Here is a 25,127-nt window from a genome sequence, read left to right on the forward strand (position 1 = left end):
TCCATCCAGCCCTTCCCTGCATCCCTTACTTAACCAATCTCATTTCCTGCATCTTTTTCTCTCATGAACATTCTTCTATATAGGCCACATTTCTTCTCATTTCCCTTTTAACATTTGTCATGCTTTCCAACTCTATTCAGATTCTTCCTCACAGCTAAAATGAGCAATGTATTAAGTAAACTTCATGTAAATTGATTTTTTCTCTTAAAAATGGGATGTAAAACTAGTAAGTGAAGACTTTGTCACTCTTAAAATAGGTAAAGTTATGACTAATATGGGCTTCCCAGGCAGTGCACTGGTAAAGAATCCACCTGCCAATTCAGGAGACTCAAGAGACTTGGGTTCAATCCCTGGGTCAGGAAGATCTGCTGGATAAGGAAATGGTAACCCACTCTAGTATTCTTGCCTAGAAAATTCCATGGACAGAGGAGCTTGACAGACTATAGCCCATGAGGTCCCAAAGAGTCGGACATGACTGAGCCCAGTGAGCATGAATAATATAGACATTTTGGAGGCTGCGTAAGGTTTGACTTTGTGTTGATGTGATTCAGACACCTTCTGTTGTATATAAAACAGCTTTGCTTGTTTTAAGACACAGAATCAATGTTCAAGGCATTTGGGGTCAGAATAAAGTATCCAGCCTTGAGACCAAATGAAATGTGAGGACAAAACATAAACACAAGTAATGAATAGAGGTGGGATGGGTTCAAATTTGAGGAATGCTTGAAATGATCAATGAATAATGTGTAGGTACCAGAGACTGGAGTAACACCTCTTTTTTTCTCTGGTTTCTGGAATTGCAGGGTGAAGAGGAAAGGATAGGATGGAAATTTTTCCTTTTAAAAGTTTGTATATCCATGGCTGATTCATGTCAATGTATGACAAGACCCACTGCGGTATTGTAAAGTGATTAGCCTCCAACTAGTAAAAATAAATGAAAAAAAAAAAAAAAAAAAAGTGATGGGCAAAAAAATAAATAAATAAATAAAATAAAATTTGAAGAAAAAAAAAGTTTATATAATTATTATCAAAACTTCACTTAAAGCCATATATAAATTAAGTGAATCTATTATAGTATGATTTGCTATTACATTTATGTAGTAAGGGCTTCCTTGATGGCTCAGTGGTAAAGAATCTACCTGCAATGCAGGAGACACGGGTTCCTGCATTCCTGGGTCAGGAAGATCCCCTGGAGGAGGAAATGGCAACTCACTTCATTATTCTTGCCTGGAAAATTCCTTGGACAGAGCAGCCTGGTAGGCCACAGTCCAAAGGTTCACAAAGAGTTGGACATGACTGAGCACGCACTCATATATGTGATAAGCTGAAGGGAACGCTGTTTCTCATGGTACAAAAACAAACCAAAAGAAGGATACATTTGGTTTAACCAGTAAATAAGTATATGGTAGCCCTTTTTCCTTATGGCATTGTTACAGTGATCTCCATTGTAACTGTGGAGAGAAATGGATAAAAATGGAGCAGTGAACTGACCTAAAACTCCTGGTTATGCAGAGCGCAAGTTCTTTGTGACACATCATGGTAGCCACCAAGAAGTTTAAACTGTAGAAATAATGACAGTAAGTTATCAGATTAGGTTTTCCCACATACACAGTTGTCAACTAAAAATTGACTAGCAAGTATAAAATTATTCATGAACCTGTTCTATAAGCTTGAAGAAGTCCCAGCTATACGTCCTTTTAGGTGTCCCAGTCACCCGCTCTTATCAAAACTTCACTTTTGACAAATATAAAGATTCCTGAGGTAGGAATGGCAGGTTTTCATGTCATCAGACAACTATAATTGTCCAGAAGTCACAACTAGACAGAAAACTACTTGAAGATTTAGCACAGTGCATCATCTCTAAGAGTAAACAGACCTCATTAAATTCTTATTACCTGTCCATAAAATGGAGGGAGTATCTCTAAAATGCTTTAGCCAATCTGTGTATCTAAAATGCCTCTAATTTTACTCATGAGAGCGCATATGCAGTATTCATCATGCTTGTTTTCATGCCTTGTTTTTACCAATAGATACACATTTTTTACATCAGTTATTGACATGCAAATAACAAAGGTGCCTCTAGTAGCCTCCTCAGGTATATGGACTTTATTATTAGAATCCCACAAAATTGTTCCTGGTCTGTGATTCTTGAGTAGATACAACACTTTTACTAATACACACCTTTAATCACACTGCATTTTAAAGTAAATTCTTAGCATTATAAAAGTAATATAACCATTTGACACATAAAATATCCTGTTGGGTGCCAAAGTATAAGTTGCTATCTGGAGTTTTGAAATTAATGGCAGAACTTTTATGTAACTTTATTTTTAAAAAATTCATCTTATGTTTTAATTTAAGCTTAACATTCTTTCCTCATAAATGTCCAACATGTAATTAAATGAAATCTTTCTCCATTTTACAAGTCTATATATAGTTGAAACATCTTCTAACTCTGACACTTTTGCTAGTTTTATTCGTGGACAAGATTGTACTTTGTTGATTGCTTATGCAGTTGATTAAACCCTGTATGAGAGCTGACTGAATAAGAAATTAGGAAACCAGAATTATCTTCCTTAGTCATCTCATAACTTTATAAGAAGAAAGGAGTCATTCAGCTGGAATATGTTCAGAGAAACATCTTTTTTTCAATTTATCTTTCTTTACTTCCAAAACATTTGAATAAAATAATGTATAAGAAATCAACTAGAACTTATGTGTCTTTAAGCAGCTTTGGAAAGTAAAATATGCTTTGATGGGCATATTTTATCAGGAAATAATTTACCCACCAGATAGAAATATTTTTTAATTGCTATAATGATAAAATATAAAAGCAAAAGCTGTATGATTTGGGCAAGTTTCTTAACTTCTCTAAATTCTTGGTTTCCCCATAAGTAAAATGAATTTAGTAGGTACTTCACAAGTTTAAAGATTAATAAGATAATATTTTAAAAACCCATAGTAACGTGTCTAGCACTGCATTCTCAAAACTGGTAGTTATATCCAGGAAAAAAAAAAAAATTTCTAGAGAGGGATTAGTAGTGTCCAAGTGATGTCAGGCCACTCAGAGAAGCTTGGACTACACAGAATGAGAACCCAAAATGCAGGATTTTCTAGAATGTGACACATGTATGCCTGAACAACTACTCATTCTGCAAACTAACACACTAAAATTAATAGAGCTTTTGGGAGAAAAAGTTAAGGTTTGGGCAGAGCACTTAAAATCTATGTAGTTTTACATTATTGTTGTTAGTTCCCTAGTTATAATCCTAATAAAAATATTAACACCGTTAAGAGATCTCTGACCTTTTCACCAAATGATGTTTGGTGAAACAGTCAGCTAACCCTTTGCATCATCACAGTTCCTCTTAAATGAAAGAGATGGGAGTTACTGAACACATTTAATTACACTAGTTTCATCAAAAAGTTAAATGTCTGAGTAGAGATACAGGGAGAAATGTCTTCACAGCTTCTTCAGCTCTGATTGCAGCTTTGCAGAGAGTTTAACTTTTGAAAAGTGTAGGGTTCTTGACTTCACTAAACCAGCCCCTTGTTTTAGTGCTAAAGTGATGGACTTGTATAGTGTAGGATTTTTAGCCCTCATTTCAACTTTAAGGCTTTTATACATTGCTACGATTTTCTTTTTCATTGGAATGGAAGATTGCTCCTTATCACTTTAAAACTTTAACAAGCTGGGAAAAAAATCATATGAACCAACAGGACAATCCAGAGTTCAAATTATGTTGATATTGTTCATTATTTACCAATAACAAAGGAGCTCTTTTGTTATACAGAAAAATGTGTGATAGCAGAATATACTATGTATTGAGTGAAAGAATATTCTGAATTCCCCTTAAGCTCTTTGCAGTTAAGTTGTTCATAGAGAAAAAAGGAATGTAAATCAAGCATATGTCTTTTGTTGCTTCTATTTCATGTATATCAAACATTTTTTAGGGTAGTTTAGTGGGTTAGCCGCATTAGCAATATGTTAATACTTTCTTCCACTTTTCTTGCATTTATTCCTTACAGTTGGCTGAGAAGTTTATGAAACTTATTTCTAGATCACTAATGGAAGTCCCCATTCCTGCTGATAATTGTTGTTTTCCTATCAGTTTGATTCATTATCCCTGTAGCAGTATCTCCCTCCAACAAAACCTCTTTAAAGGTGCCTCTAATTCACTTTTATCTATGCATTTCAGAAGGTTGTTGCTCAAGATAGGCAAAGACCATTTTGATCAAGTTGTTCCATGTATACAATATATTTTGGGTTTTATATTGGTATTATTACATACTACATACTATTATTACATATTACATACTAACTACTCATTTCATCAAATCAAATAATCTCTTTTTATTTATTTTTAATTGAAGAATGATTGTTTTACAATATTGTGTTGGTTTCCACTATACCTCAACATGAATCAGCCATAGGTATCCCTGTGTTCCCTCCCTCTTTAACCTTCCTTCTGCCTCCCACCGCATCCCACCCCTCTAGGTTGTTACAGAGCTCCGATTTGAGTTATCTGAGTCATACAGAAAATTCCTATTGGCTCTCTGTTTTACATATGATAGTGTATCTGTTTCCATGTTACTCTCTCCATTCATCCCACCCTGTCCTTCCCCTCCCCACCTGTGTCCATAAGTCTGTTCTCTATGTCTATGTCTCCATTGCTACCCTGCAAATAGGTTCATGAGTACCATCTTTCTAGATTCCATATATATGTGTTAATATATGATGCTTATTTTTCTCTTTCTGACTTACTTCACTGTGTATGATAGGTTCTAGGTTCATTCACCCCATTACAGCCGACTCAAATGTGTTCCTTTTTATGACCGAGTAACATTCCACTGCATACATGTGCCAAAGCTTCTTTAACCATTCATCTGTCAATAGGCATCTAGGTTGCTCCCATGTCCTAGCTATTGTAAATAGTGCTGCAGTGAACATTGGGGTACATGTGTCTCTTTCAATTTTGGTTTCCTCAGGGTGTGTGCCTAGTAGTGAGATTGCTGGGTCGTATGGCAGTTTTATTCCTAGTTTTTTAAGGAATCTCCATGTTGTCTTCCATAGTGACTGTATCAGTTTACATTCCCACCAACAATGCAAGAGGTTTCCTTTTTCTCCACACCCTCCTCAACATTTATTGTTTGTAGATTTTTTTGGTGATGGCCATTCTGACCAGTGTGAGGTATATCTCAATTGTAGTTTTGATTTTCATTTCTGTAATAATGAGCAATGTTGAACATCTTTCCAGCATCTTTTCATGTGTTTGTTAGCCATCTGTTTGTCTTCTTTGGAGGAATTTCTGTTTAGGTCTTTTGCCCACTTTTCGATTGGGTTGTTTGTTTTTGTGGTATTGAGTTGTTTGAGCTGCTTGTATATTTTAGAAGGTAATCCTTTGTCAGTTGTTTCATTCACCATTATTTTCTCCCATTCTAAGCGTTGTCTTTTCACCTTGTTTATAGTTTCCTTTGCTGTGCAAAAGATTTTAAATTTAATTAGGTCCCACTTGTTTATTTTTGTTTTTATTTCCATTACTCTAAGAGGTGTGTCATAGAGGATCTCACTGATTTATTTCAGAGAGTGGTTCTGCCTGTGTATTCTTCTAAGAGTTTTATAATTTCTGGTCTTACATTTAGGTCTTTAGTCTATTTTGAGTTTATCTTTGTGTGTGGTGTTCAGAAGTGTTCTAATTTCATTCTTTTACATGTAGCTGTCCAGTTCTCCCAATACCACTTTTTGAAGAGACTGTCTTTTCCCTATTTTATATTCTTTGTCAAAGATAAGAAATCTGAATAAATTTATAAAAATAGTTTTGCTCTATTTTAATTGTGTAACATTGTATCGGTGCTAAAGCAGCAAATTGATACTGTACTCAAAAATATGCATAATTTTTATGTGATTTTGTTTTAGCTACTGTAAGAAGAGATGATTCCATTATTTCAAGTCCTGATATACCTGATATTGCACCAAGTAGAAAGAGGAGGCAGCGGATGCAAAAAAATCTGGGGACAGAACCTAAAATGGCCTCTCAGGAGCAACAGCTTCAAGAAAAGGAAAAGTAAGTCATTTTATTCTTTGCTAAGTAGTGAGATGACATTAAAACAATCTACAAAGTCTTCAAATTATCTTTTTTATTTCTGAATTTACGTCAGGCTAGTTTTAGAACAAAAATAATGATTTTGGAGCTTGTAAAGTATTTGGATCAATAAATTTTCTCTGGTATTTAGTTAATTCCTATTAATATTTAGAGCAGATGTGCTAAAAATACAGCAAAGTTTTTTCTTGTGGTTTTTATGGATTAATTAGAAGTGGCATGCTTAGTCATTCAGTCGTGTCTGACTCCTGGCAACCTCATGGACTGCAGTCTGCCAAGCTCTTCTGTCCAATGGGCTCTCCAGGCAAAAATACTGGAGTGGGTTGCCATGCCCTTCTCTAGGAGAAATGGCATGTAGGATGCTAAAAAATACTAGAATCCAGCTTGTGTTCACTAAAGTATTTTGATCTAATTTACTGCTTTGAAGAGACTCAGAACATTCAGCTTAGCCATTTGATTTGATTCTGCTTGATGTTTTTTCAAGTAAAATGTCTCTAGTCATCTACTTATTTCTCTTAGATTTTGGAATTATACACTGAATTTGTGCTGTTTTTCACTTTTTGGTTCAGACTGTCCTCCTGAATGTTTCAGACAAACATTCCAAATTGGTTGTCATGAGTTGAGATGTTACGATAACGAACATTTCATTGAGGCAAAAAGTCTGCATCAAACAGATTTGCGAAACATTGCCCTCACAAAATTTTTGTTTGGGAAATGTAATGATTTTTATGAAGAATATGTTATTACATATACTGGGTTTATATTTTTAAATTATTTCTTATGTATTTTCAGTTTTTCTCAGTTTTTATTTTGAATATGGCAAATATAGTCCACATGAATAAAAACTGTTGAAGTCCTCAAGAACTTTTGAAAGTGTAAAGGTATCCTAAGAGCATGAAGTTTAGGATTCTGATATAGACAAAGAGAATGCCAAGACAGGCACAATCTATACCTTGAGGAAACTGAGCCTAACAGGAGAGAGGTTTCAAATTTCTTGCATAAAAGTATCCATTGTACAGTTAATAGTGATATTGTTTTGTTTGTCTATTTATCATTGGGTTTTGTGTTTATGGTCGCGTTACCGTGGCATAATTAACCCTTATATCTGACTAAACTTAGCCGGGAAGCCTGACTTCATTACTTGTTTTCAATTTTAAACATCTGCTGGATTTCAAACATTTTTGTCAGTCCATTGCAATGGTATTTCCTCTGTATCTCTTGCAGTAGCCTCTCAGTAGATTTTACATTCATTGTATGACTACCACATGATTTCACATCATCTAAGGAAATGCATAGTAGATACAGTTTTTTGTTGAGAATAAATAATTTTGACTATGACTTGCCCACACTCATTGATTCATCCATTCGTGTATCTTTCTTTTATGTTTACATGCTGAGCAAACTACATACAGCCCCTGATGTCATAAAGCTTAGTCTACATGAGAGAAAACAAACATTATTCATAGATATGAGCAGTACAGTAGTGGAGTAGAGAGCAGAGATTTAGGCAGAGAAAGCAGCCTGGGAGCATGCACATAAGGGGAACTATGTTAGTGTTGTGGGCATGGAGGCAGCATGGAACGGAGGGCGTGCAGTGAGGCTGAGGCTACTCAGAGGCCAGTCCGAGCTGGGCTGTGTGGAACCTTGTTGAAAATTCAGCTTTTTCTTGTGTATATGATAGCATTCTGTTTCTCACATCACAGAGGACTTTTCTTCATGAGTTCCCTTGCTTTTTGCTCTTTGAGTTATTGAAATAGTAGATTCACTAGATATCTCTGATATTTCAGTCATTATAGTGTCTTCTTACATATAGTCATTTAAGTTATATAAAGCTATTATACTTCATTTCATTTTCATTTTTTAGCTCTGCTTTCAAACTGCTAAATGTTGTACAGTTTTGGATTCCCAATAATAATACTCATTCTTTTGAAACACAGGAAACTAGAAAATTGAAAACATACTGAAACTTATGTAGAGTACTTACAGGGATAATAGTTTAATTTGGCATGTGTTAGCAGTCCTGAGGTGCAGAATTGTACTGACATTTTGCCTTTTTTTTTCCCTTTGGTAAATATAAAGTTTTTTTTTCAGGAATATTTTTAGATCTTTTGATGATATCCTGTTTTTAATAAGACTCTGAAATCCTTGACTCTGGTATATATTGATATATATTCATTAAAAATTTGAGTGTGACTAATCCACTCAATATGATTTTACTTGGGGAATGCTCATCCTGTTCTGTTGAATAGCAGCCATGTGCTGTACACTCCTTGCTATTTACTATCTTACATCACTTGAAATTACGATTTGTAGAGTTGTTTTAATTTCACATATTAAACAAAATGAACCAGCTGGCAAAGACTATAGAGACTGTGAAATTATTTTCATCCTTATATATACTTTATTAATATCATCAGATAAAATTCTGATAGTAAATAAAAACATTGCAAAATTGTTTTCTATAAATATACAATGACACAGTATGTATCTAAATTAACACTATATTCACTTAGCTTAAATTATTAATGCTTTTTCATGTAATAACTGAGAAAGAATTTTCATTTCAGGTTTTTCTAAATTTAGGAGTTCTTATTATTTCAACATCCTGAAAAATCTAATATAATGAAAGTCTACTAATGCTATTGTATTGGTATGACATGAAATCACTGTGGCTAGGTGGACTACTTGTATTATTTTGACAAAATGAATGACCCAGTCATTATTCACTTATTTGTCTAAATTGAGTCAATGTCCCAGTCTTATTGAAATAAGCAGTCAGTTAACAAAGTTAGCCAACTAACAAAATGCTCAGTCCAAATGATTTAATCAGCACTTTAATGTCTGTAACTTCTTCAACTATTTCAGCCCATTTCTTCCTACCTAGAAATTATGCTTTACCTTCTAATAGCTGCTCTGTTTCTTATCTCTATAGATTCTTTTTATCAAAAGCAAACTACTTTTAAGAGATACTGAAATTAGGATCTGAACAAGAGCCCTATAAATGAAAACTTTGTCTCAGAGTCAGGGCTCCAGATCCTGGGAGAGGTGACTGAGAAGAGAGCCAAACCCAAGTTACAGCCAAATAAGTTTGTGCAAGAGAACAAGACAAGGAGCCAAACACCAGGCTGCACTATACAGACCTAGTTACCAGAACCTGGATATGAAGTTCTTAGTAGAGCAGGAGCAAGGATTATTGCAAATCTCAAGCAACTCTAACTTAATTTTGAGCTCTTCCTTAAATGACCCTTGACTAGAAAAAGCATTAGCTTCTGTGGCTAGAAGAGCTGCTAAATATATAGGTAGGAACAAAATGCCTCTAGCTCTGAGATTTGGGTAAATGAGGGAAGAAAGTCAGATGTTTATTGAAGTTAAATGATATTGAGTACAGAAGTTATTCTTTATGGTATCATTTACAGACTTCATTCTATACAGTTATATAAAGGAGATCTTAATAAGTACCCTACAAAGGGTTTCATATTCAAATAAGTTTAAAAATTGCTGCATACCATATCACAACAAACTTGGAAAATTCTTCAAGAGATGGGAATACCAGACCACCTTACCTGCCTCCTGAGAAATCTGTATGCAGGTCAAGAGGCAACAGTTAGAACCAGATGTGGAACAACAGACTGGTTCCAAATTGGGAAAGGAGTACCTCAAGACTGTATATTGTCACTGCTTATTTAACTTATATGCAGAGTCCATCATACGAAATACCAGGCTGGATGAAGCACAAGCTGGAATCAAGATTGCCAGGGGATATATCAATAACCTCAGATACTCAGGTGACACCACCCTTATGGCAGAAAGTGAAGAACTAAAGAGCCTCTTGATGAAAGTGAAAGAGGAGAGTGAAAAAGTTGGCTTATGACTTAACACTCAGAAAACTAAGATCATGGCATCCGGTCCCATCACTTCATGGCAAATAGATGGGGAAACAATGGAAACAGTGAGAGATTTTATTTTGGGGGGCTCCAAAATCACTGCAGATGGTGACTGCAGCCATGAAATTTAAAGACGCTTGCTCCCTGTAAAAAAAGCTATGACCAACCTAGACAGCATATTAAAAAGCAGAGACGTTACTTTACCAACAAAGGTCCATCTAGTTAAAGCTATGGTTTTTCCAGTAATCATGTATGGATGTGATAGCTGGACTATAAAGAAAGCTGAGTGCTGAAGAATTGATGCTTTTGAACTGTGGTGTTGGAGAAGACTCTCGAGAGTCCCTTGGACAACAAGGAGATCCAACCAGTCAATCCTGAAGGAAATCAGTCCTGAATATTCATTGAAGGACTGATGCTGAAGCTGAAACTCCAATACTGTGGCCACCTGATGCAAAGAACTGACTCACTGGAAAAGACCCTGATGCTGGGAAAGATTGAAGGTGGGAGAAGAAGGGGACGAGAGAGGATGAGATGGTTGGATGGCATCACCAACTCGATAAACATGAGTCTGAGCAAGCTCCAGGAATTGGTGATGGATAGGGAAGCCTGGAATGCTGCAGTCCGTGGGGTTGCAGACAGTCGGACACAACTAAGGGACTGAACTGGGCTGATATAGCGCCCATGCTCCCTTATGCTCCAAGCCCTAAAACTTTATAGTTTATATATTAATGAAGATTTATATATTAAAGGATCTAAAAATCCATAGTATATTATTCATTTGACTTGTTTAATCATTGTTCAAAAGTACTTGATACATAGCACCCTCATGCAGTCTATCTCCCTCTCTTCCCAAAAGGGCTTAGTGACAGTTCAAGGGATAGCATTATTTTGGGCCATAGTTTGGGATATGAACTCTCAAAATTCTCAAACATCAGTGATTTTAAATATATAAGAAACTTCCAACCTTAATTAGAGTTTTAGGCATTAAATTTATCTCAAGAACGAAATTTCAGTTTGTATGTTGGACCTTCTTCCCCACCTCCCGATCTTCCCTTAAATCTACTACTTGTCCAACTGTTCGATCATCTAGAAGCAGCAGGGTTATTTTCTAAGAGAATTTTAGTGATTGGAACAAATTTGTACACCTCTAAAGGAAGGAGTTCAACATTCTCAACTGCAAGATAAAACCATTAAAATAGTTTGGGCCAAAAGTACAAAAGAGTACTTGTATAGTCTTTATATATTTTTATATACTCTTTATTCCTGTATGATAGCAAGTAAAAATATGTATGTTCACATATCTCAGGCATGATTTTTGTCTTCTTTGTGATGGATGTCTTCTGAAAACACAAGAGTTCTAAAACATCCTTCCAAACAACCTTGAACATATTGTTAATTTATAACTTTTCACAGATGTTGCTTCTTGAACTATAAGGAAGAAGTTTTAACTGTGTGTTCTGAATCAACCTTTAAGCAGTCCCATTTAGTAGTCGTGTAGCTGCAATATTTTAGGTGATTGGTGGGTTGTAAATCACATGTGTGTGTGCACATTCATGCAAACACATACACACCCCTAGGTTAAGTTCACGATTTAATTACCCATGGTTGCATGATCTTATCATAGTCCATGTGGCCACACAGAGCAGGAAAAGATGCAGCACATCTTAGCAGGTATTTCCTCACTTCTGTGGAGTGGAATGTGGTAGTGCATCCCCACCACTGATATACTTTTTATAGGATGCAGTCTTCTTCAACTCAAAGAAACTCAGTTCTTACCTTTTTATACTAGAAGCTAACAGCGTCATCTTGGATGAAATTGCACAATCCATACACTTTTGTTTAGAGAAATAAATATACACATCAGGCTTTCCTGGCTCTGAACCAAAGTTCTCATTTTATACTCTGAGGCCAAACTTCCCTGTTACTCCAAGTATCTCTTGACTTCCTGCTTTTGCATTCCAATTCCCTATGATGAAAGGGACATCTTTTTTGGTGTTAGTTCTGGAAGTCCTTATAGGTCTTCACAGAACCATTCAACTTCAGCTTCTTCAGCATTAGTAGTTGGGGCATAGACTTGGATTGTGTGATGTTGAATGGTTTGCATTGGAATCAAACCAAGATCATTCTGTAATTTTTGAGACTGTACCCAAGTACTACATTTTGGACTTTTTGTTGACTATAAGGGCTAGTCCATTTCTTCTAAGGGATTCTTGCCCACAGAAGTAGATATAATGGTGATCTGAAATAAATTTGCCCATTAATTAAATTCTTGTTCATTAATTAAATTTGACCAGATCCAGTTTACCTTGATTCATGAACCTAAGATTCTATGCAGTATTGTTCCTTACACATTGGACTTTACTTTCTCCACCAGACACATCCACAGCATAATGCTGTTTCTGCTTTGGCTTGGCCTCTTCATTCTTTCTGGAGTTATTTCTCTGCTATTCCCCAGTAGCATGTTGGACACCTACCGACATGGGGGGAGGGTGGGGCTCATCATCCAGTGTTGTATCCTTTCCCCTTTTCATACTGTTCATGGAGTTCTTGAGGCAAGAATACTGGAGTGGTTTACCATTGCTTAACCTTTAGAGATGTCTTTTTTCTCTGATATTTATGGATTATTGACATTTCATCTTTTGTTTATTACCTATCTATAATCTCAGCTAATTTTCAGTGGAGGTCTTTGTCCCCTACTGCTTCATTAAAAAATGTTAATTTTATTTTACCCAGAGTATCATTTACCTTTTAATTATTATTAATGACATTTTGTATTTAAATGAGTTGTTAAGCAAATCCATCTCTCAGTAATACTGATAATATTTAACATTCATTGAATACTTATGATATAGACATTGTGGTAAACCCTTTATATTCCTTTTTTATGTTTCACTAAACTATGCTCATTTTATAGATTAGGAAGATCAGACCTTGAGATATTAGATAACTTGTCTGAAGACAAAGCTACATCTGTGATTTTGAGTGTAGGATCATCTTATTCCAAAGACCATACTTTTTAGTTACTTTATTATACTGGATAAATAATAACTAATATTTAGTTTGAATACTGTATGCCAAAAGTTGTGTTAAGCACTCAAATTCCTTTAATTTCTTTAATTCTTACAACAACTCAATCAATTAGGGCTCTGTATTTTAAAAGGTCAGTAAATGTGAGATGCAGTGACTTTTGACTGCTTGTTCAAAATTTCTGCAATACACAGTAGAGATAGGACTGCATCAGTGAGTATAAAGATTGGTTTGGTAATACCTCCTGCCTGCCTTTCAACATGGATATGAGGGTTAGATGAGATCCCATGTATGTAGCACTAAGTAGGAAGCTGTAGGAATGTGATGCATTGTTGTTTTTAAAGTACTGTTTTTCCCAGGCTTTAGGCTGAATCTTAGAAATCTGTTCTTGGAAAGTAAACTGCATTTATGGAGTTTTTAAACCTATAGTGTTTCCTTTCCTCATAATTCTTATGGAAATGAGGATTTCCAATAACCTTCTGTGTGTTAACTCAACAAATCTCCTTTCTGCCCACTTAGCAATCAATAAGATAATATTAAAGGACAATAACAAAATTAGAAGAGCAGGTTTTGAAAGCAAATGGGAAGAAAGAAAGAGAGTAGAGGGAAGAGAGGAAGAGAGGAAAGAAGAAAAAAAGAAATGTGGGGGAAGGGAGAGAGGGAGTATGGGTAGAAAGAAGTATTTATGTTTTATATATGTTTAATTTCTAACTCATTCAAAAATTTACTCATTTTAACAATTTATTTATTTGCATCTGCCAATCTAGAATATGGTAGTTGACCAGCCTGTTCTTTCAAAAAGAATATGAAAAATAATTATGCTCCAATTAAATAAATTAATTAATTTTTTAAAAAAACTGTTTTCATTTTTCTGCCTTGATTCTTAAGAAAATACCTAACAATTTATTGTATGCTTTTTTTTTCCTAGTTTAAACCTCAGTAAATTTGATGTGTGTATGCATGTGTGTATTTAATTTTTATGGATATTATAATTCATCAGATTCAAGTATCTAATTCTTGAAGATTTTCAGTAACTGAACTTTAAACTTCTTCAGTGTCAAGTTAGGGACATTTAATGTTTGTGCAATTGCTATACGTTTACTTTGGTCATCATTAGCAAACCTCATTTTTTACACAACTTTAATTTTATCATAATGTTTATCTTAGTTGCAAAAGTAAATACAGTGGTGGTTTTAAAATGAGATAGGTTTTTATTAGCTTCACTGAGTGTTTACCTAACTGTTCAGGCCGCGGTTTTCACTTTCCTTGCTGCACGATTTGATTAATGGCCTCCTGGACTTGTTCCAGAATATACTGATTATGGTCAGTACATTTCAAAGATGATTTATTAATTGTGTTTGCAACTCAAAATAATTAAGTAAAGATTGATCATATGCATTATTATAGGTTTGCCAATAAAATCAGCAATTACACTTTAAGATAAAGGTTGCCCAAATGGTCATTTTTTTAACCATACGGAAAGGACAAAATATTAATTTTTTAAAAATATACACAGTTTCAACCACAGTGTTGTGGCCTTTTACAGCATGATTATTAAATATGTGAGAAGCTTAGTCTTATAAGAACATGTATTTTAAGTTTTTTTTTTATTAAGTTCTTTTTTAACATAATTTTGAAATAATGTTTCAATGGAGATTACATAGATGTTTAAATAAAGTATTTCCATGTTTATAACTCATTCTGGAAACAACCCTTACTACAATTCCCTCAGGCTATTACATGCATTTAGATTTCAAATCAGCGACAGACTTGGATTTCTGTTTTTAAAAAAATTTTAATAGGGAGCTGTTATAATCTTTCTGTGTTTTACGTACAGGGACTTTATCACGTATTTCATATATATTACGTTTCTGTCACTTGAAAGACTTTCTCACATAAAATTTTTCTAAATTTAGCTTGACAGTAGTTATTGTTTCAGGCATTTTAAGTACTCTATCAACATAGAATAATGTGTAAATATTCATTATACCTGGTCAAAGGGGTTATTAATCAAAGGAAATGAGTCCTTGTTCATAATTTATAGTTTAATATTGAAAGAAATAGAGGTATATTTATTTTTTCTTATTTGGCATACTATATTAAAAATTTAAGTTTTAACTGAAAGTCTATAACTTAAATCATCTACCGTGATATATAACTAAATGTTAAATAGGTATTTCTTGCGTATTAAAACATAAGGAAACTAAATAAAATGTTTTATCAAAATAAAATTGAAGATTGTTTCATGCTCTAAGCTTGTGTGAAAGTATAAACTACCCATGTCACAATAAGAAAAGAGAAATTCACAAATAATTGAGATCTTGGTGAACAGTAAAGACATCAAATATGAGAACAAAGAAATAAGAAATGAATAAACAAAAAATCTAAATAAATTAAAAGTATATAACTATTCATAAGCATTATTTCATGATTTTGTTCCATTTTGGTAAGTGGGTGCCTCCCTATCAGGAACAGAATGTTTAAGTAAATGTGTGGAGAAAGAGTCTGGAAGACTGGGGACCAGTGACCATATTATGAGATGCATAGAAATGTAGATTAAACTAGCAAAGTCGACAGAATTTGGGACTCCAATGCTAAGCTGATTTCTTTGAATTTCTTTTATGAATGCATCAATGACTTGCTAAACATTTTGAGCTAAAGGATAGCAAAATGAACTGCACTTTAGGCAATTTTTTCTGGAAACCATACATTTGAAGGAGGGAATGTTTACAAATTGGCAATGAAGCTAGGATATCACAGTGGGCCAAGAAAAATTATCTGAAGAAAAATAATGATTGTAGGTATGAGCATGATTAAAAAAAAAGGGATGGATTGAGTAACACTTGAGGTGGCTATCCTTTTACTAGGGAAGAACTGGGAAGCCTCATCAGCTATTGAAAGCTATTTGTTAAACACTGTCTTTATAAAAATAAGTCATCTGTCTTACTTTAGAAATCAGCCTACCACAAAGGCTGGATAAACAAAACTTGGTGGCCGTGGGCATTGACTTCCCAAAAGACTGGAAAAGTTTCTTTTGTCAGGCTGGCATATTTATACACTCAAGTATGTAGACATACACTACATTAATTTTATATTATTTCACTTCTTTTTTAATTCAGTTTTTAACTTAATTTTTAGCATATAGGAAAGTATTTTAATCAGTAAACTATGTCTAAATCACATTTTGAAAAATGCTGTCATTCTGGAGTATGTACTATATAGCCTCTGAAAGCCTTCCTTGATGTAGTTGGTGTTCTTATTAACCTCAATCCCAGGGAAATATTCCTTTCAGACATATACTTTCATTCCAGTTTGAAATTATGGGATTTTTCTCGCTTGGAGATATATTCTACTTGTGGACTACAGAGAAAAATCAACTTTTTCACTGCCAAAATCTGTTATGGATATAGTCTTGATTTTATAAAGCGTTTTGCCTAGGGCCAAAATACATAAGTTTTGTAGGAATTTCCAGACTATAGGGGATAAAATGGGAATTGTATTCACCGATGAAGTTGGCAAACTAATGAAGTTATGAGATAATGATATAAAGGCAAACAGACTTATATATCCAGAAACCATGAAAATAATACTTCTTTATTTATTGTGATTTCTTTTTGGTTAAGCAAATAAATGGCACATATAAAGCACAGAAACTATTAAAGAAAATATCTCTTTTGTTCGTAACCACTGTATCTGTAAGACAAATGAAATTCTCCATATTCTTATTGAATAATAACATTGTCTTTCAGTCTAAAGTATGCTTTTGGAGTCTTCATTTAAACTGTTGGGAACATACATGAGTAATTTCTAAAGGAGGAGAAAAACCCAGCCTAGGAAAGAAAATTTGCCACTATAGATTATCATTAGTTATGGCTATGGTCTTCTGTATCTTATCTCGCCCTTAGTATAGTAATGGAGAACCTACTGTGTCCCGAGCACCATGCCTGGTGCTGGGGCTTAGCACCAAATAAGACAGACCAGGTGCTCCCCCTGTGAGAGGATATGATGTAGTTGAAGAAATGCATCAGTAAGTAATTACAATCTGGTGTGATAAAGAAGCCATGTGAAATAAGAGATTCAGTGCTCGCTTCGGCAGCACATATACTAAAATTGGAACGATACAGAGAAGATTAGCATGGCCCCTGCGCAAGGATGACACGCAAATTCGTGAAGCGTTCCATATTTTTAAAAAAAAAAAAAAAAGAGATTCAGGTACATTGGGAATGCCTAACTAAATTGAATACAAATAACACAAAGTAAAAATTACTACCTTTTTTCCAGTTAACCCAGGATGGACATACAGGTAAATGACTGCAAATGAGAAAATATATTACATGTAGAGTTCAAAAAATTAATCTCCAGAGTTGGGGATATAATGCAAGTCAACCATTACAAAAAAAACTACAACTAGCAGATACCTGGCACATAGTAGGTACTCTATAATCATCAAGTAAATGAAGTAATAAACAGATCTCTAATGAGATAAAAGAGATGTTAAAGTAGATTTCACCTGGTTGAGTCTTCCTCTTCTTGGTAAATGTTTCTACCATGTACATGATAATGACAACCTGAAATTTAGTATCATCCTGAGCTCCTCCCTCCTCCTCACACCCACATCCAGTCTAGCCGCTCATCTGATACATTCTGCGTTTAAAGTATCTCTTGTTGCTTGCTTCTACTGCCACTAAGCTAGGGTAAGCCACAATCATAGTTCACCTAAATACGGCAATCTGCTCATTCTTGGTCTTCCCATTTTACACTTCTCCATCCTCTAATTCATTCTCCACATAATGAACTTCAGAAAACAGAAATTTTATTTTATCTTTATACTTTCCCCATCTCTCCCTGCTACCTATACTTTCCCTAAAGGATTCCAATGGCTTCCCTTTGGAAAATTGAAACTCATTACCATGCTCTGAATGACCTTGCCCTACCTCTTGAACTAATAGTGTGATTCACTCATTTGTTTAACAAAGATTTGGGGACCACAATATACAGTCAGTTCTCATTCGTAGTAGTTATGTTCTGTCAAGTTTCTGGGAACGTGGAATTAACAAAGACTGTATCATTGGCCCAAGGAGAAACATGAGGTTAGATTCCTGGGAACGTGGAGTTAACAAAGACTGTATCATTGGCCCAAGGAGAAACATGAGGTTAGATTCCTGGAGCCTCTGGTCATAACATTTTTATCAACCAGTCAATACTTAATCGGATTTTAAGTATGTTTCTGTTTAAAGACACCATATTTGATACATATTGTTGATTCATTAACATTGAACTCAGAGCCAACAGGATTGTACCTCATGCTTGAATGAAACTTAGCAAACACATTTTTTTCCTACAAGGGCCATCATAGCCTTCTTGTGATTGGAAATATTAGGTAGCAAACCAGTTCTATATTTGAGAGCCACTTAGAAAAGCAAAATCATCAATAAAAAGCACAAAAAAAAATGCAAAAAAAAAAAAAAAAGGGGGCACTAAATACACTGCAAAAAGGACAATTGTTTACAAGTATGAGAAGTAAAACTGGAAGATGCTAACCTTATTGCACCTCAGCCGGGCACATGCACTTCAGGGACTCAAATTTTTCACTGCTTTGTTCATATGCACGTCTGCTAATGACTGAGAAGACACTTAAATATTGATTTGAAGGTTGGAAATAAATTTTAGCAAGTAGGTGAATTTAGAAATACAGAACTCATGAGTAATGAAGACTGACTGTAACTAGTATTTAAAACCATGGAAACAGAGAAAATTGTGAATAAAGGATACCCCAGGATTGAACGCTAGAATGTTAGTTTCAAGATTTGGAGATTAGGTTCTCCACACATCACCTATGTGAGAATAAGTTCTGAGGAAGAAAGACTATTACATAGGAGGAAAATGAGGTGATTATGATTCAATAAAAGCTAAAAAATACGTTTCAAAAAGAAAGATCAATTCTCAAATGCTGCTGAGAAATCAATAATGACAGAGACACTGCTAGGCCCTCGGGGGAGTTTTGAGACAGATGACTAACTAGAATAGAATGAGGTAAGAATTAGATATGCAGAATATGGGAAAAACTCTGAAGAAGGTTTCCTCTGAAAGTAAACAGACAAGCAGAGAAGTAGCCAGAGAGGCCTGTTGATTGCTTATTTAATATAGGAAGTAAGAGAGTATATTGTTATGCTTTTGTTAATGACCAAGTCAAGTAGGAAATATGATCTTGATGAAATTATTCAACATTTCTTTGCCTTAGTTTTTCTCTCTAAAAAGCACAGAACTTAACCAGACAAAATTTTCTTGATTTACTTTATATGTAGTGAAACACCATATTATAGTGATTTAGATAGAGTATGGATTCTGAAGTCCAACTGCCTGGGTCTGTGTTATACCTTCACAATTTACTACCTGTCAGATTGTGAATGTCCCACTCAACCTTTATACACTTTGGTTTCCTTATCAGTAAAAAAGGGTAATAATAGTACCTACCTAGATTTTGAGGTATTGAGATATTGTTTGTAGAATTCTTAGCACTGTACCTGTCACAAATATTAGCACTCAGTACATGTTAACTGTTTTGCACTATTTATAATCATTTTTATCATCTCTCTCTAATATGTTGTTCTCTGTGAATTCCATATTTGTATCACTTTTCTTTCAACTCTCTGCACATACTCTCTAGTATATACAGAAATATATGTAGAAATATCTTTCACCATTTTCTATAAGACTTTTATAAACAATGATAATTTCAGGTAATGAACCAGTAGGAAGTCCCATATTTAAAACAGAACTCTTTGGAGGAGACAGTTTTTCTAACTAAAAGAATTATTCAGCAAATATTTGAAGGCCTAATATTTGCCAGGCACTGTCTTAAGTGATATAATAGTGAACAGAACAAAGTCCCTACTTTTGTGGAGCTGAAGTCTTAGTCAAAAAAGAGAAATCTTGAACTGATCACAAATTTCAGTTCCTTTCAGAGTCCCGTAGCTTATATTTTTGAAAGTTTAGACAAGGAAGTTTTAAAAAACAAGGAAAGATTTTTGGAAGGAGACAAACATAAGAGGAAGAAGGAGAGGGAGTAAAAAGGGACGAAAAAAATGGGAGGGGAAAGAGTCTCTGTATGATAATATGTAGAGCTTTAAAGTTTATTTTTCTGGTTCTCTAGGGTCTTGTGAATATCTGCCAGATCCTCCTTGGGAGACTTGTTATTATTTTTTTTTCATGATTTAAATTTACTGTCATTTAAAAAAAGCCATCTTCTGATTTTAATCTTAAGGTTATCAGGTCAGTGGTGTTCACTAATATATCATATATATATTATCTGAGAATTCAGGCCCACACTTACTGAGAACCAGGCACCATATCATTCCTTTCTCTCAAGGAGCTGGCATCTAAGCCATATAATTAAAAAGATAATGTCTACATAACAGCTTTTAAAATACGATATACACACACTACATATAGGAAAACAGAAGGGATTTTATTTAGCCTTTTGTAATCAACTGCTGACTGACATGTTCCAGGACTGTTTCAGCCATACTATTGTACCTTGTCTTTTCTGTGAACCTAATTGAAATTTTCTTTTTATTAAAGTCACCTGAAACTTGGAAAAAATCTTGTTCCTTTTTTTTCTAATTTTTCACTTTTTAAAAAATCTTGTTTCTTTTGGCATTTATATTCTTTTTACTTAATTTTCTACTGTCCTTTGAACTTTTCTTTAAATGTTATAAGTATTATAATTCTGTTATTTCAAATAATTTATAATGATAAGACACCCAATCCAGTGACTCATTCAGTCTGAACTTTAGAGATGTCATAGATCACTGATTTAGTCTAAGATTCTTAAGTTTATTTATTTATCACACTCCCATTGGGTTTCAAGCAATGAAGGGAACACTAATGTGGATCAAGTAGCAGATGATAATTCTTTTCTTCCTACTATTTTCTTTTTATTTTGCCCACTTGTTTCAGATAATTTTTATGTTAGTATTGGAATTGAATTTATTAGTTATCTAACCCAAAACATATGGCCATGTAATCCTCAGATAAATATCAATATTTTGTGTGACAGAAGTCCTATTTCACCTGCTAATGTCTACCTATTAGCCCCAGTTCTGCCTTCTGTTGCTCAGTCGTGTCTGACTCTTTGCAACCCTGTGGACTATACATTCCATGGAATTCTCCAGGCCAGAATACTGGAGTGGGTAGCCTTTTCCTTCTCCAGGGGATCTTCCCAACCCAGGGATCGAAGCTAGGTCTCCTGCATTGCAGCCTGGAGAAGGCTACTAGACAGAAGGTAACTACTTCACAAAAAACCATTTATCAAAATAGGAAGAATACCATATGGTGCTGGGTCAATTAAAATTGTTATACCATGCTGGAGTATAATATTTTCTGAAGGATTTTTCCAGGATAATTGGACTTTCACTTTAAGACCTACCATTAAAACCCAACCCCTAACTAAGATATCACTCCATTTAATTTGGAGACCATTACATCCTCTGAGTTTTCCCCTCTGCACACTAGAAGAGCCAAAGTTTGTCTTCATTCCCCAAGAATAATATGGTTTTACATGGGCAGTCTCGGTTGGGATTGCCTTTCACTGAATGTGTATAATTTGCCACTGTTCCATTAAAGTCGTGTTCCCAGAGTCCTCTTATATATCAAATGTGGTGCAATTCATACAGAGAATAATGGGACACCACATTTCTATTAATGTGGGATGTTCCCTTGCTATTCACCCCTGCAATGCCACAATTTTTTTGGAAAAGCTACTTAAAAAGATTAGTACTATGATCCTGAATTTTCTAAAGTTCAGTCATGCATGGGCCACCGTTTGGATTTACATTGTATCTGAGTTTCACCACCTGCCTCCTTGACTTTTGCCACTTCTTGGTAGCTCTTTCACTATAAGTTAATTATCTTTTAAATCACTCTACTTATTAAATAAGCTTATTAAAAAAGAAGCTACACATTCTTAGATGGAGAACAGTTTCACTTGAACATAAATGTAAAATTTAATACAATATAAAGTTAATGAGTACAATAAAATATGATGGTTATCTGAAGACACCACACCTGACTATGATTCTCTCTCTGTTAAGAGGCCTACCAGCCATCAGCTCTTTGAGAGAGAGTGCATTAATTTTATGACAGCAGCAGCTGCTGCTGCTTCTCAGTCAGGACTCACCACATAACTGCCTTCTAAGGTCATGCCACAGAGTAAAGAGTTCCAGATAGATTCATATCCTAACTCTGATAGTTGCTGTGTGATGGGGGCAAGATACTTTATCACTCTGAGCCTCAATATTCTAATTTCTAAAATGGGGATAGTAATACGCACCTCGTTAAAATTAATAAAGTGACGAATATAGTGTGCTAGGCATGTGGTAAATGCTCAGTATAAATGACTACTGCTACTGTGTTCTTGTTCATTTTATTTTCTCCTTCCAGTGTCTGTCTAGATTTGAATGCAAATGGTTTTCCAAGTTAATTACTTGTGATAAAAGGACACTATGAAAACATTTATGTATTATTATGTTTAATAATTTATAATCTAATATTTTTTGTCATTGGAATTCCAGAGTAATTGTAAAGTGGCCAAAGATTAACTTAGAAGTGTTGTGTTATATAAGGTTTTTATCTTACTGGCTGATACCATGTACTGTGTACATGACTCAAATCATAAATACCTTTCAATACCTATTAGCTTACTACCTAGCATGAGCCAGGTGCCGATCTAGTCAAAAACGGATACAAGGCACTGCACAAAACAGTTAACGTTACGTTCTAGCAGTGTGAAATAAGCAAAAAATAAACCAGGATACATCAGATAATAATCGAGATAATCAGACATCCCTGCAAAGACTGGGAGAAAATAAGTAATGCAGAGGCCAGAAGGTGAGCCAAACCTGGCTTGTTGAAGGAATAGAAAGCGGGCCCGGGTAGTGGGAAAGCGGGGGAGTGGGGTGTAATCTAACCATGTGGTCAGTGAAATGGATTCAGTCAGATCATTCAGGGCTTTGAGGGTGGATATTCTTTCTGTTTCATTCAGAGGGTAATGGTAGGTTTTAAGGAGGGAAAGGTCATGGTTTGATGTTTGTTTTAAAGATTGTCATGACCACTATATGGAAACTGGATGTAGAGGTGGGGGTTAGTGAAAACAGATTGGTTAGGAGGTTTTACAGTAGTCCAGGCAAACGTCAATCATGGCTCGGGCTATCTGGGAGCAAGAGCAAGGTGTTCTTAGACCATGAGTATGTTTTAGCAGTAAAGTTGCCAGGACTTGCTTCTAGGTTTGACTTAGAAGAATAAGGGGCAGAGGTGAATCAGGAAGATCCCTGTGTTTTTAGCTTGAGAAACTAGGTGAGTGGTGCTGTTTTCAGACACAAGAAGGACTAAGAAAACAGCAGATTTGTGGAGCAGAAAAATGAAGTTCTGTTTTGGCTAGTTTATGTTTAAAATACTTAGAAGACATCAAAGCAGAGATATCAAGATATATGATTCTAGAGTTCCTGGAAGAAGTGAGGTCTGGAGATAAAGATTTGAGAGTCCTAAACATTTGGGATTTATGGCTGTCATTTCAAAGTAAGAACACTCAGTGTGGATGAGTGTTTCTCTTCAACAATGCCTGAATGGTTCCTAATGTGAAGCTTTAAATAGCAAATACAGTGAAGGTAAAGAGAGATGATATTGTAGTGTCAGAGCTCCAGGCTTAATTCTTTCATAGATTGTAACATCTGTGGAAAAATGAATTCAGTCCAGTTTTGATTATCTAGTTTATGATTATCCTGGATTTAGTAGCCAGATGATTACTTTCTGGGCTGTCAGTTTATCTAAACGATTTTGTTATCTATTTCTGGCAACTTTAATATTGTATCAGAGCTAAACTTTAAAATATAGTATTAGGAGAAAAGTTCCAAAAGGACATAATTACTTTATTGAAATCACACTTTAATCAAGCTGTCCTCTTCATGTACTGAATCCAAAGAATTTGTTGGGAGTCTTAAAAGTCGTAGGTTCTAACTTTGCAGTCCAGCCAGGTAGGGAAAACAAAGATACATGAAACCATAATAGGCCAATTATTTGGGCAACTGTGATAGTCATTAGCTATGTTCACTAAATATTTCCAGCTCTCTGTCATCTGGGCACGTGGTAAAATTGAACTTCATGGCTATAACTGAGTGAGGCTGTGATTCTAGTTCTTACTAGCAAGATTTGCTTAAAAGTGTCATGTGTGATTTCCGAGCCAGAGAACTTTCTTTCCTTCTGCCATGGTGACTGGCACTGTTGGTAGCTGCCCTGCCGTCCAAGGTCCTATAATGAAGACAGTACAGAGTGAAGCCCCCTGGCTGCTCCCGATGAATATATGGCACTAATGAGAAATTAAAGCTTTGTTGTTTCAAGCCACTTATTTATTGAGATATTTGCTCCTATAGTATAGCTTAACCTGTACTAACCCATAGAATACACAGACTAGTCCACACATAGCATATTTTTAGTACCATCACACTACTGTTCTACTGTTTAAAAAATAGTCATAAGACTGCATCAGTTGAAAGTTCAATCCCATTTCCATGAAGTGAACATTGACACCCTGGCCAGCAGAGAAGAGGATCAGAAGAAACCACTGTTTAGCCACATTATTATAAACTTACTAATATATAACATCACTTCAGACATTACAATTTGGAAGTTTATTTTCTCTCACTACCAATGTAATTGCATAATATAGAAACTTTAGCAAATATCAGATGAGTCAGCAGTTTTGCAAACAAATTGATATCTTGTTTAATAAAGAAAATTATAGCATTTTCAGCTTTTTCTCAAGCAGGTAGTAGGGATAGATTTTATTATTTACAGAGCTATTTAACAAATGTTCTTTTACAACTTCATCTTGTGTCAGTCACATAAATGGAGTCCAGTTCCCATCCAGGAGGTTAAGAGAGAAAACACTCAGAGATTTGACATCACTTCACCCCACCTAATGACTTCACTTTCCATTTGACTAGCTTGTGTTGTCTGGCTGAGTTATTCATTGAACTAAAAAATATACCAACCAAATTAAAGCTGCAGTCTTCACTTGCACTTCGTATGCAGGGATTAACCACTATGCCGGTGATCCAGA

General features: G+C 34.9%; 1 protein-coding gene and 1 non-coding gene across 7 annotated transcripts in view; both read left to right on the plus strand.

Moving 5' to 3' along the window:
- Positions 1 to 25,127, plus strand: part of XRCC4 (X-ray repair cross complementing 4) — a 277,860-nt gene that overhangs the window by 176,521 nt on the left and 76,212 nt on the right. For all 6 annotated transcript variants that reach the window (XM_043913542.1, XM_043913539.1, XM_043913540.1 and 3 more), the window contains one exon: positions 5,918 to 6,065. In XM_043913542.1, the coding sequence (XP_043769477.1) occupies positions 5,918 to 6,065 (148 nt within the window). The remainder of the gene's footprint in view (positions 1 to 5,917; positions 6,066 to 25,127) is intronic.
- LOC122701219 lies at positions 17,093 to 17,199 on the plus strand. Its single transcript, XR_006343040.1, has one exon. It is a non-coding gene; the product is annotated as a U6 spliceosomal RNA (small nuclear RNA).

Source organism: Cervus elaphus, chromosome 9 (genome assembly GCF_910594005.1).
Source record: "Cervus elaphus chromosome 9, mCerEla1.1, whole genome shotgun sequence".
Classification (NCBI taxonomy): Eukaryota; Metazoa; Chordata; class Mammalia; order Artiodactyla; family Cervidae; genus Cervus; species Cervus elaphus.